The 12,227-nt window shown below is 46.5% G+C and overlaps 1 protein-coding gene across 7 annotated transcripts in view; it reads left to right on the forward strand.

The window, feature by feature from the left end:
• The first annotated feature begins 1,872 nt into the window (after positions 1-1,872).
• The window catches only part of DOCK9 (dedicator of cytokinesis 9), a 260,331-nt gene continuing 249,976 nt past the window's right edge, over positions 1,873-12,227 (forward strand). For 6 of the 7 annotated variants that reach the window (XM_081046528.1, XM_081046527.1, XM_081046531.1 and 3 more), the window contains exon 1: positions 1,978-2,218. In XM_081046528.1, coding sequence (XP_080902654.1) covers positions 2,090-2,218 — 129 coding nt within the window. In that variant the 5' untranslated portion in view covers positions 1,978-2,089. Of the gene's footprint in view, positions 2,219-12,227 lie in introns of all 7 variants that reach the window. The other variant, XM_081046542.1, reaches the window with a different exon arrangement.

Below are 12,227 nucleotides of genomic sequence, written 5' to 3' on the forward strand. Positions count from 1 at the left end.
AGGCTGGCCTGTACCGCCCTATCCTATTCAACACCTAGCCTACTCTTGGAACAGAAGAGGTCTGGGAAATGTCTAGGCTATTCCCTCATTTCGCAGAGGAAATGGGTTAGTGTGTGATTGTTTCTATTATCCACACTTTACTAGTTTTGTTTATCTTCTAGCCTGTCAGGATCACTCAGTGCCACTTCCTTAGTTCCAATCTACTAGGAAAACAATCCAATCCAGCAAGCATTTATTGAGTCCTGACTGCATGCCTAACGTCCACTCTGATTATGTGCCAGACCTGCTCGTTAAGTCCTGAACGGTGTTGTTTTGCTTTCTGCACTAGATTGGTAGTTTCCCCTACTTTAAGATTCCGTTTTAGGCTAGGGTTTGGCTTTTGGCAGGGTGGGACGAAATAGGCTGCCTCCTTCCCCGCGGTGATGGTGGCTACAACTCCTCGGGGCACTGGGGCAGGAGGAGCGGCCAGGATTCTCCCGCGAGGCCGGATCCACAGGGCAATCGCGGGCGCAGCTAAGGCCGAACCGGCAGGTAAGGAGCTGTCTATCAGCAGGAGACTGGCGTGGCCTGAGCAGTCCAGCCAATCAGCGGAGCTGCTCTTAAGAGGGGTTCCCCGCCCCGGGAATCCGCCCAAACCTAAACCACTGAGCATGCGCCAAGGGCCCTGCGCAAATTCCACCTCCCAGCGCTCCGTCTCCGCAGCGAGGTCGGGGTTGGGATGCTCAGGGTTTCCTCAAAAAAGAGGGAAAAAGGAGAAAAGGTGGTGGGGGCCTCTTAGGGATGGGAAAGAGGTAAAGGCTGTGTGAGGAAGTTCCTCAGAGTAGTGGCTGTCGCTAACAGCCACCAGCTCCTGGATCACGTTGGGCTTGCAGGCCAGCGCTTCTGGGTTTCTTGGGCCCCGCGCCTTGCGGTCCGGTCCGGCGGGGCCTATGAAGGGCAGCAGACGGGCATACCGTGTCATTTCAGCCTCTTGCAGATTATTGTCCTCAGTGTACAGTGAGATAGATAGGTAAGGTCCAGAAGTTTTGATCCCGTCCAAGGTGACGCAGCAGGTAGTCCTTGCGGGCGCGGAGTCTGCGTGACTCGCAAGCGCCTGTCCCGGCCTGCGCTGTCCCTCATCCCTTCGGCTCGCAGAGGCTTCCCACCGTTCGCGCGACGCCTCTGGGGGTGGAATGGCGGATTTCGGCCGCGGAGCGCCACCAGGAGCGCGCGCGGAGCTCTACGCCGGGTCCCGGGCAGGGGCGCTCCCTCCTGCCCCGCACGGCCGCAGCTTCTTGGGTTCTGTCGCTGCCGCGAAAAGGCCACCCTCCTGAAACCTCCTTCCCCTCCAAGGCCCGGGGTACACAGGGGGGCGTGGTGTCCCCGAGCATAGACCCTGAAGGTGACTGCGGGGTCCCCAGGGCGATGGGGACTGTACAGGCAGGGAACCCAGAGCCCTAGGGTACAGGCGCCGGTTCCGGGGACCTGGCCCCGCTCCAGTCCCGGGTGTACCCTCTCGGCGGCGTGCGCAGCACTGGCCTTGGGTCGTCTGGCGTGAAGCCCGGGGAGCGTCGGGCCAGACCGACGACGCCCCCAGGAGTCCCCACCTGCCCCGCGCAGGGGGCCCCCATGGCACGCTGCCCACGTCCCACCTCTTCGTTCCCGCACCGCAACGCACAGCACCCCCGGGGCAGCCCTGCAGGGCCCACTATCCTTCCGTCCCGCCGCGCCAGCTCCTCCTCCGCCTGCCCCGCCCCGCCCCGCGCCGCGCCGGACACCCCGCCCCGAGGAGGCGGCCCGGCGAGCGGCCGCGGAGGGAGGCTGGTGGCATGGGGGAGCCGCCACCGCCGCCGCACGCACGGTTGCCCCTGGCGAGTCCCGGCGCTGCTCCGATTGCTGGGGCCCGCGGACGCCTCGGGGGTCGCCTCGGGGCGTGACACGGCACGGAGGGCGCGGCCCGGGCTGCGCCGCCGAGAAGCGCGGCGAGCCGCGGGGGGGGCAGGCGGGCGGCCGCGCCGGGATCCGCGGGCGGGCGGTCGGGGCGCCGAGGGCTCACCTGGCGGCGGATCGGCCGGGCCGGACCGCGGGACCAGGCGCGGCGGCGGCGAGGATGTCGCAGCTGTCGCTGCTCCCCGCGTCGGCGGAGACTCGGAAGTTCACCCGGGCGCTGAGTAAGCCGGGCACGGCGGCCGAGCTGCGGCAGAGCGTGTCGGAAGTGGTGCGCGGCTCGGTGCTCCTGGTGAGTGCGGGGCGAGGGACCGAGGAGGGCGGGCGGGCGGCCGCCTCCCCCACGCCCCTCGGTGTCGGCCGAGCGGAGGTGGCCCCGCGGACCCGGCTGAGTCCTCAGGATTGAGAGGAGGTGGGGAAGGGGGACGGGAGTTTAGACGGGGGAGAAGTGAAGGTCCTGGAGGGGCAGCGACTTCCAGGACCCCACGCTGCATCTGGGGGGTCCTCTCCCCGCTGCTGCCTCTTCCCTCTTGGGAAATTTCCTGACGGTGAGATCGCCATCTACCCCCTCCCCCCAGTTTACCTCCCTCTGCCAACTGGGAAATGACTCTCCTTTGCCTCCCATCCCTCTCACCGCCCTCTTCTCCTCCATGGCACCTGTAGCCCGAATGGGGTGCAGGGCAGTGGAAACGGGGGCTTCCTCTTCCAGGCCTCATCTCAGGGTGGGAGATGGCCCTGCGGACCCTTTGGGTGCGCTGAGCTTCAGAGGCAGAGGAAAGGGATTGCTCATCCTCTTCTCCGCCCCCTTTCAGCCGGCTACCTGAGGTTTGGCCTCCTCTTATGGGGGCTTCGGGGGCGTGATAGGAACCCTTGATAATTTCAGTGTGGTGCCAATTACTGCGAAGTTTGGGCATTTAAAGCTAGCGAAGCAAGCAACTCTGAGATTAATCTGGTCGTAGCAGAACGCCTTTAGAGAATAGGCCCCTGGGCGTGAGGGAGATGAAGTTTTAAATCAACTTGTCCACAGCCAGGGCTGGTCCTGCTGTGTTTGGAGACGCAGTACTCGCGGATGACTTGGACAGTGCGGGAGAGAAGCGACGTTGGAGCGGCATCATGCTTTCCAGGACAGCTGGAAACTTTTAGCAGCAACTTGCATTGTCGCTGGCATTTGTTTTCTTGAAAGGGACTTGTTTGTGGGTGGGTGACTTCTGTTGGTTGGAACGATGCAAGAAGATGGGTCTTCGAAGTGATTCTCTGGGCTTTGTGGCGCCGTGTGTGGGGCATTGTGGTGGTGGCGTGCCAGGTCCCTTAGTACAGGGGCACATAGACGCCCTTCTGGGCAGACGCAGGATGACATGAATATTGTTTGTGGAGGTTGGAGAAGAGGCTTCGCTGATTTCCAAATCCGGCTTGCGCAGTTTTAGTTTTCTCTCAATTGCCAGCTCTGCCAACTCACTCCAGATTCCTCAACCTCCAATTCACTTAATAAACTGGGATTTCAGTTTTCTATTTTACTGAAGTTGACTGTGAGGAGTAGGAGTTGGGAAAAGACCAGAACCTAGCATCTCATCTACAATCCTAAATTCTATTGCTTTGGCTTAAGTAGGTCGTTTACGTCTTCCTCACTTTAGCTGACGTGTGTACCTTACGGGTAAAGCCGGCAAACATCTGTGGCATCTTTTCTGTTTTCACATGAAACGGGGAGCCACTGTCCTCATCAGGGATTTGCAGCAAAAGAAGAGTAAATAAAACTTAGGACTGTGTCATGATTTACAAAGTGCTGGCAGACTCGAACTAAAGAGGAGGTACTACTAAGACTACCATCAGACAGAGCACAGAAGTACCAACACAGGCACAACACTGCTAATTACCTCGTGACACTTTCAATAGTTTATCTGTTTTCCCTGGAGACCCGTAAGCATGAACAGCCAGATGACTGGCTGGTGTCTCACTTCCTAGGTTGTCTCTCTGTGGTCACTTGTCTGATGAAATTTGGGATGAAACAAATCCAAAAGGCAGGTAAGCAGGCGGGCCTACTCAGGTGAGTGAAAGGCTCCCTGCTGAATGGGAAATGCAGTACAATGGTTCTGCATTACTGAAGGAGGAATTTGGGAAAGCTCAAAGATACTAAAAGTTACCCATAAACCTCACTTCTCTCACCTCCCCTGCCTGCTTCCTCCTGTTGCTCCTCAGTGTCAGCCAGGAAGCCACAGCAGGTGTATCTGCCGAATAGGTTCTGGCTTAGCTTTGTTCTAGAAGGATCTAAGAAGGTAACTCCGATCCATGCAGGAGGCAGAGCCACAACCAAGGGCAGGGTTTGGAATCCCGTGGTCCATCAATCTATGCCTGGAGGCAAATATTACTCTTCTCTTTGATGACTTGGGTTAGCGCTAACACAATGCCTCCAGCATAATAAATGCTCATTAAATATTCTTAACTATCTGACTAATAAAGCCATTCTCTAGATGGACTAAAAGAAAAAATGAACAGGGTATTGATTTAACTAGCTCTTCCCATGCTTGTAGTATTGATGAGTGGTTAGTCGTGAGTTCAGTAACAACAAAATTAAATAGTTCAATGGGTTAGAAAGGCTTCCATTTAACAAAGTTTAAAATGTAAAAGTGAGATGTGCTCATGAATTTTTTATTGTTCCATAGCCTCATTTGTGTATAGGCTTAGGTTTGTGGACCTTTAAAAATGATTTTGTATTAACTTATTTGGAAAAATTGAAAATAAACAAAAAAAGTGGAGAGAATAGTATGATATGAACACTTAGATTTCATTACCCGTATTCAGTACTTATCAAGATTTTGCCAGACGTACTTCAACTGTCACTTTTTTCAATTCTTTTTGTAATTGGAGTGCCAGGCCTCCTGTCATTTCACCCCTGTATACCTAGTACATATTGTTAAAAATATGACTATTTTCTTACATAACTAATGACGTTATGATGCATACAACAGTCTGCTGATAATGCTATTCAGATTTTCCAGATTGCATAAGGAACATCTTTGATTAGACATTTGCTCTAATCAGGATCCAATAACAAGGTTTGCAGGCCATTACAAATGCGATTTGCTCTTTCATGAGCCTTAGTATTATTTATGATGGAGAGAACCCTCCCCGGGGTCAAGAGTCCTGAGTTTTAATTCTGGGGGTTCAGTAGTTCAGAGCATGGGCGCTGGAGTGCCTGGGTTGTAATCCCAGCTCTACCTCTTATCAGCTGTGCAGTGTTAGGCATGTAACTTAACCTTGCTGTGCCTCAGTTTCCTCATCTCTAGAGTGGAGATACTAATCGTACTTACCTTATAAGTTTGTTGGGAGGGTTAAATGAGCCAAATAGGTAAAGCTCTTAGTGCCTGGCACATATTCTTCCAGCTACTTAAGTCACCTTGCTCTGACTGTTGCTTAACTGCTCTGAACCTCAGGGCTCCTGTTCTATTCAATGAGGGGCTTTTCTGGGTTGTTGCTGAGTCTTGCTGACTTTAGCCAATATGTGTATGTCAAGGATAAAGCTCACGAACGTCTGTGGCATCTTTTCTGTTTTCACATGAAACTGGGAGCCACTGTCCTCATCAGGGACTTGAAGCAAAAGAAGAATAAATAAAACATAGGACTGTATCATGATTTATAAAGTGTTCAATGGGTTAGACCTTTTCCCCACCAATAGGCTTTGATTCTAAGCTGCTTTTACAAGAGAAGTAATATTCCAATAATATTTATTGTTGGAAAAGTAACATGATTTTGAGGAATGAAAGAAGAGTCCTCACAAGCCCAGAATTAGCTTTCCATGGTTTCGAATCGTCAGGAGAGCAGCACACTCAACATATATGCAAGCTCAGAAGAAAAAGCAGCACTACTTTCCTGAGCAGGGTTGAGTTGTGATTGCTTTTGGAGCTCCTGGAGGCATTTTACCTTGGGTCTTTTAGATGTATGACAGATAGCATCCTAATGGCCGACATCTACCAGGATACCACCCAACGCCTGAAAATATCGTTTCTCTGAAAGCTTTGTGTAAGTATCGTGGCAGAGCTCTTTGCGTGGGTTTGCTGCTGCAGGTACTTGGGTATTGACGCCCCACGTCATCTGGCTGCCGGCTTCCTTACTGATCTTATCTCAGTATGTTCAGCTTCAAACTCCCTTCCCATGTCAAGCCCCTGCCAGCGATACCATCCCATGCCCCTTGGAGATCCACCAATATGAAATGAAAAGAAACCAACTCAGGTCATCACTAAATTTTCTGTTGTGTTACTGGTGGAGGTCAGACAGAAGGTGCGGAATGGTAATCTCCCCGAGTATGGACTTGGGCCTTCCTCCCAATTCAGCCAGCTCAAGATTCCAGTATTATCTGAGGTAATGTGAGACCCGAGTGGTGGTGTTCTCTGAAATGCTCAGGTAACGTAAAACCTCATTTTGGCTGTAATTTTAAATCAGATATGTTAGTAAATCAGCAACTGAACTGGCCTGAGCTTCACCTCACTGTCTTTCTCCACCCTCCGATGGAGTCCTAACAAACAGAAATGTCCCCAAATACAGGAAGCAGGGTGGAGGCCCATCTCCAACCAGATAATCAACAACAGGCTGTATTTCTTTGGGTTCTAGTCCATTTGAATATTAGAAGAGAAGGTATTAGTAACACCTTGAATTTGAAAAGGGAGGGTAGGAATTGTGAAATCTTTATCCACGTTTATTGAGGGCCTGCTCTGTGCTAAGAATCTTGGCTGGATGCTGAGGATATGCTGTTGTGTTAGAGCAGGCCCTTGTCTTGAAGGTTTTATGATCTAAACGGGTGAAAAGGTCAGTCGTCTGTAAAAAGATGGATAACAGTACAATGGAGCAAATTTAAAGGGTCAGATGCCTGCGTCAGGGTCTAGAGGAAGATGAAATGACCAAGAACTGGTGTACTTGGGAAAGTGTGTATGAAGAATTGAACTGGACCTGGAAGGTGCAGATATAAGGGAGGCTTTTTTTCCAGAGAAGAATGAGGGATTGAGCAAATGCTTAAATGCTCAGGTAGGCCAAGAACGAGCAGAGCCGCTTAGGCAAAGAAGGGCGAGTTTTAGGAGGAAGGAGAAAAGTTTTGAGAAATACAGTTGCTAATTTTGAAAACAATTTCAATGATTGGCTGAGAACACATCATAAAGGACTTTTTTTCCCCTGTCTTTTTGAAACCTATTTTAGGAAAGAGGTTCAAACCAGCCTACGTACATAGGCTTTTTAGGGAGATCTTCCCCTGAGTGTAATCTTGGGGTAAGTGTGATAGTTTTGTGTCATGCAGACCCAAAGACAGGAAGAGAGGTCTATGGCGTGGAAGAGAAAACCCAGAAACATCTGTGTGTGTGTAAACATTTAGGGTATCATGTGAGGAGTAGTTTAATATGGTGGGTGCACCATTCAGTAAATGGTGCTGCATAAAAAATGTTGGAGTCCCATCTTATATCACATACTAAAATAAATTATAAGTAAATATTATATAAGAGTTACATGTAAAACCAATAAAAGAAACAGCATAACTCATGGGTGAACAATCATATAATGGTGAAGAGGGATTTTTAAAGCATGAAATGAAAGGGAAAAACTAGTTTGGCCTGGGCTTGGGAAGTGAACTGTGGCTTTGCCACTGATGAGCTGAGGCCTTTGAGCAAGTTACTTCACCTAAGCCTCAGTTTGCTCATCTGAGAATTGGGATTGTTAGGTATTATTAGCTTAGAAAGTTTTTAAAATAAATATTAAATAAGGTAATGCGTGTAAAGTACTTAATAGTAAGTGCTTAACAAATGTAAGATTGTATTATGTTAATAAAGAAAAACATTGATTATCTTGATTAACTATATCTGGAGCCAGCGTTTATTGAGCACTTACTATGTCCCAGAGTACTCGTATGTGTTAAGTCTTTACACATGGGAGGGTAAGTCACCTCAAGGTCACATAGTTGTAAGTGGAGGGTCTGGGTCTTGAACCTGGGCACTGTGGCTTCAGACCACGTGTTCTCAATCACTGTGCCTACTGCCTTCCCATGTAAACAATCAAACCTCTGTTCTGTATGTCACAAGTTCCATAAATATAAAACACAAGCAGTAAGCTTAGAAACACTATTTATACTCTACTTATCTGTATCTGTATCTCAGTCATAGTGTTAAGTTTTTAAAAATATTGAGAGTTCTTACAAATAAATTTATAAAAGAAAAACTCCAGTAGAAAAATGGGAAAGGACATTAATAGGCAATTCCTCCAAGGAATACAATTAGCCAAAAAAGAGCAGAAAAATATGTTTATCCTTGCTAATAATTAAAGAAACATTAATTAAAACAAGATGCCATTTTGCCTGATAAAGTTGCATATTTGTACAGATAGAAAAGGTGTTTCTAAGGATGGATGAACTGGGCACTTATTTGCAGGGCTACACCATTCTGCAACTCCAGGGGCCCCATCTGCATGGTATTTTATGAGAATCATGTCTCTTGTGTTTTATAACCTGATGAATGATATAACCTTTTTGCAGCTGGTTTATATGTATCAAGGCCTTTAAAATGCTCCCATTTTTGGCCCAGTATGTACTTACATTTGTGGGAATTTCTCCTCAGGACTAACCTGAAATCAGTATAAAGTATCTGAAGTCATAGTGCTGACTGTTCAGGGCAGAAAATATAAAGTACTGAACAACTGCAAAGGTCTTAACAGTAGTCTAAAAAAATTGTGGAACGTGGGCTATTTGTGGTGCCATTAAGTTTTGTTTTAGAAGAATAATGACTTGAGACAATTCTTCTATTGTAGTGTTGAAAGGCAGGGGGGTTTGTGGTTCAGTTCAGGGGCTTGGACCTGGCTGCCTTCGTTCTGTTACCCCTTTGCTACTAACCACTGTGTGACCTTGTGTGTGGCCTTGTGTGTGACCCTGCAACTTGGCTTCTGTCGTTCCTGTGGGGTGGCTTCTTAGTCCTCTCTTTTTTAATTTGTCTTCAAAATGTCTGCAACATTTGATACCATTCAGCACCCCACTGACTCTGGGGATCTCCTTTCTCCTCTTATGTCTTCACTCTGTTCTCTTGCTGCACTCATCACCCAAAGGGCATTTCTAAAGGATTTCGTCACCATTGGTTTATGGAATTTAGTCTCCATCCTTTACTCTGAAAGGAGCTGCACACCTTCATTGCAATTTTCAAATCTTTATCTCAGTTCTTTTATTTTCCCCCAGAGCTTAGATCTGTTTTTCCACTAACCTACCTGATGTGTACTTGGCTGTCCTACCAGTCCCTTATGTTCAGCATCTATGAAACATAAATTGTCACTTTTCATTGTAAACCAGCTGTCCTTTTGCATTCTCATTCATCATTTTCATAGTCATCGACTTGAAATCTCTAATTCCTCCTTTGTCTCTTCTGTTCATCTCCTTTTGCCTTTCTCATTCCATCGTCACTGCATCCATTGTGTTCTATTTCTGCATCAGTCTGCATGGGCTACTGACTCCCAAATCTTGAGGCTCGAAACAGAAAGGTTTATTTCTCCTTCACACTTCCTCTCCATTGAGGGTAGCTGGGGGCTACGATGTCCATGTCCTGGGGCCTGGGTTGATTGGACAGCCACCATCTTGAATGTAGTGGGTCCTTGTTGGGGGAAAGCTCCTAAAGCTTCCACCCAGTTACTTCCGCTTATGTTCCATTGGCTAACGCAAGTCTTATGGCCATCCCTCGCTCTGAAGGGCAGTGATGTGTGTTCCTGACTGTATGCCTGGAAGGAGAGATGAGCAGAACTCTGGTGAGTAGTACTCATGACTGCTGCAGCCTGTCATCTGCTTCCCTCTGTCTCCTGCCCTTATCTTGGTCCCTGCAGTAGCAGGGGGTAGGGGCCTGCTTCTCTGGGTCACTTTGCTGCCATTATTACTCTTTCCTTAAGGCTTCAAATCTGAATCCTTAACACACCAGTGCTTCCCACTGCCCTTGGAATAGAAGTGTCTCCCCTTGGACTGTAAGGTGCTCTCCTTATCAGGCACCACCCTCTCGTTGCTCACTGGCCCGGCTTTAACATTCTCTGGCTGCCAGGCTCTCATACCTTAGGACCTTGGTAGAAGCTCCTCCTCACCTCCTCGCCTCCTCCTCTGCCAGGCCACTCCCCTTGGTCTTTGGAATTGTACTTATAGGGCCTTGCCTATCCACCCAAACTTAAACAGGCCCTGCCTGTTCTTTTCCTTTGTACCAGTTAGCACAATTTATATATTTCTTTGTGTGTGTATTTGTTTAGTGTCTATTTCCCTCACTGGACTGTTTGTTCACCATGGTTTCTTCTGACTGTCTGAGTGTCTGACTCAATAAATAGTTTGTGGATGAATGCATGAATCCTGAAGACTACATTTTACATGTCTCAAATTTTCATCTTTTTGATTCCTCATTGCCCCTAATTTCTCTCCCCTGTACCCGTTTCTGTTTACTCATTCAAGCCTATCTCCCTCAGATTAATTTTTTTAACATACAGGTTCCATTATATAATATTAATTTTTCATTGCCACCTGATAAATTCGGTGATATTCTTGCACATAATATATTATTTTGGGTCTTGCCCTATGTTTGCTTTAGTGCAGAAAAAGCTGGTTAGGTTGTCAGTAAATCTGTATTATCTTTGCATAGTTTTTGAAAGCAGCCACACATTTTGATACAAGTGAGATTAATTTCCTTTAGAAGGATCATTTGTTTTCACCAACTTGGTAGAGCTCCAGTAAGTAAAAGAACACACTGATTTAACTCTTCTGTTAGATATTTAGTAACTCATTTATCTGAAAACAAAACAACATAAAAGTACAACTAATAAAAACCATCGGAACTGCTTTTCCTTCAGTTGAATCATGAATTTTGTAAGCCATCAAGAAGCACTTGAATGGTAAAATTGTTTCCGTTTCTTTTACATCTTTGTCACTTTTTCTCTAATGGACTCCTTGAGTCCTTATCAGTGAATTGGTAGCAAGGAGACTTATTCTCTGATCAGAGCTTTGTAATGCCAGATGGTTTGTCTGAATCTCCCTGCTGCCCTGTCTTTGAAGTTGGCAGGGATAATTCAATTAAGATAGTGCTTAGATGTGTCTGCTTGGGATAGGTCAGTGCATGTGTTAGGAACACATACGTTTATTTATTATAGATTAACATTTATTGAATGTTAATCTGAAAGCGAGTCTGTAACCAGGTATCTGCTGTGAACTGTCCAGGGTCTCCATTGACCATTTGAAGTTTATTCTCAAACTCTTATGTAAATACTTAGTTTGAGATTCACATACTCTACTTTCATACATTTTGTCTTGACAGATAATCCATGTCCTGTCATGTGGTTATAGTAATGTTCTAAGGAGAGTTGATTCCATGCTAAATTAAAAAAGAGATTATAAACAGTACATACAGAATGATTCACTTAAAAAAAAGTATAAGCAGTATTTTGTTCATGAAAAAATTTTACGATCTTACAGATGCTATAATAAACCATTTTCTTTTGTTTGAGGAATAAGTTAAATATCAGATGTTTAGTCCCTGAATTCTAGAACATAGAAAATATGGTGGTATAACCAAGTTTCTATTAATAGGGGAATTTTTCTTGCTAGGGATGGCAGCAGAACATAGTGGATAAGAACCTGGTCTCAGAGGTTCTAAACTGAGCACTTCTAAGAAAGCTCTTCATCCTGTGAATGGACATCATGACTTATCCCATAGGTCTTTGTGATAATTAAGTGAGCAAATGCGTATATAGCACTTAGAATAGGGCCTGGCAGACAGTAAATACCCAGTAAGTGCCAGATTTTGTTATTTAGGAAGGCAATCTACAGGAATATCATATAATCCTTAAAAATGCTGCTTCTGGAGAATGTATAATGTGGGAAAATTATAATGTTGGGTGAGAAAGGCATAGTATATGGAAATATGTATGTTCACAACTGTGTAAAAAATAACGTGTGTGTAAGAAAATGTTGGCAGAAAATACATGAAAAGGTTCGCATATGATTTGTTCTTTATGTATTCTAATACTTCCGAATTGTTTTACTTTCAAAATGAGAGAATGGATAATAATCTGTCAAGAAAAAAAAAAAAACAACAATGAATATAGGAGGGAACTTTTGGTGCTACATATAAGACATTCAAATTAGTATTTTTTTTAAAAATTGAAGCACCTGATACCATTTTCTTTTCCTTTCTTTCTTTCTTTTTTTTTTAAAGAAGGATGCAGCTCACAGTGGCCCATGCAGGGATCGAACCAGCAACCATGGTGTTTTCAGCACCGCGCTCTAACCAACTGAGCTAACCGGCCAGCCCCAAAATAGATTTCTTTGA

The sequence above is a fragment of the Rhinolophus hipposideros genome (assembly GCF_964194185.1).
Source record: "Rhinolophus hipposideros genome assembly, chromosome: 4".
In the NCBI taxonomy this organism is placed as follows: domain Eukaryota; kingdom Metazoa; phylum Chordata; class Mammalia; order Chiroptera; family Rhinolophidae; genus Rhinolophus; species Rhinolophus hipposideros.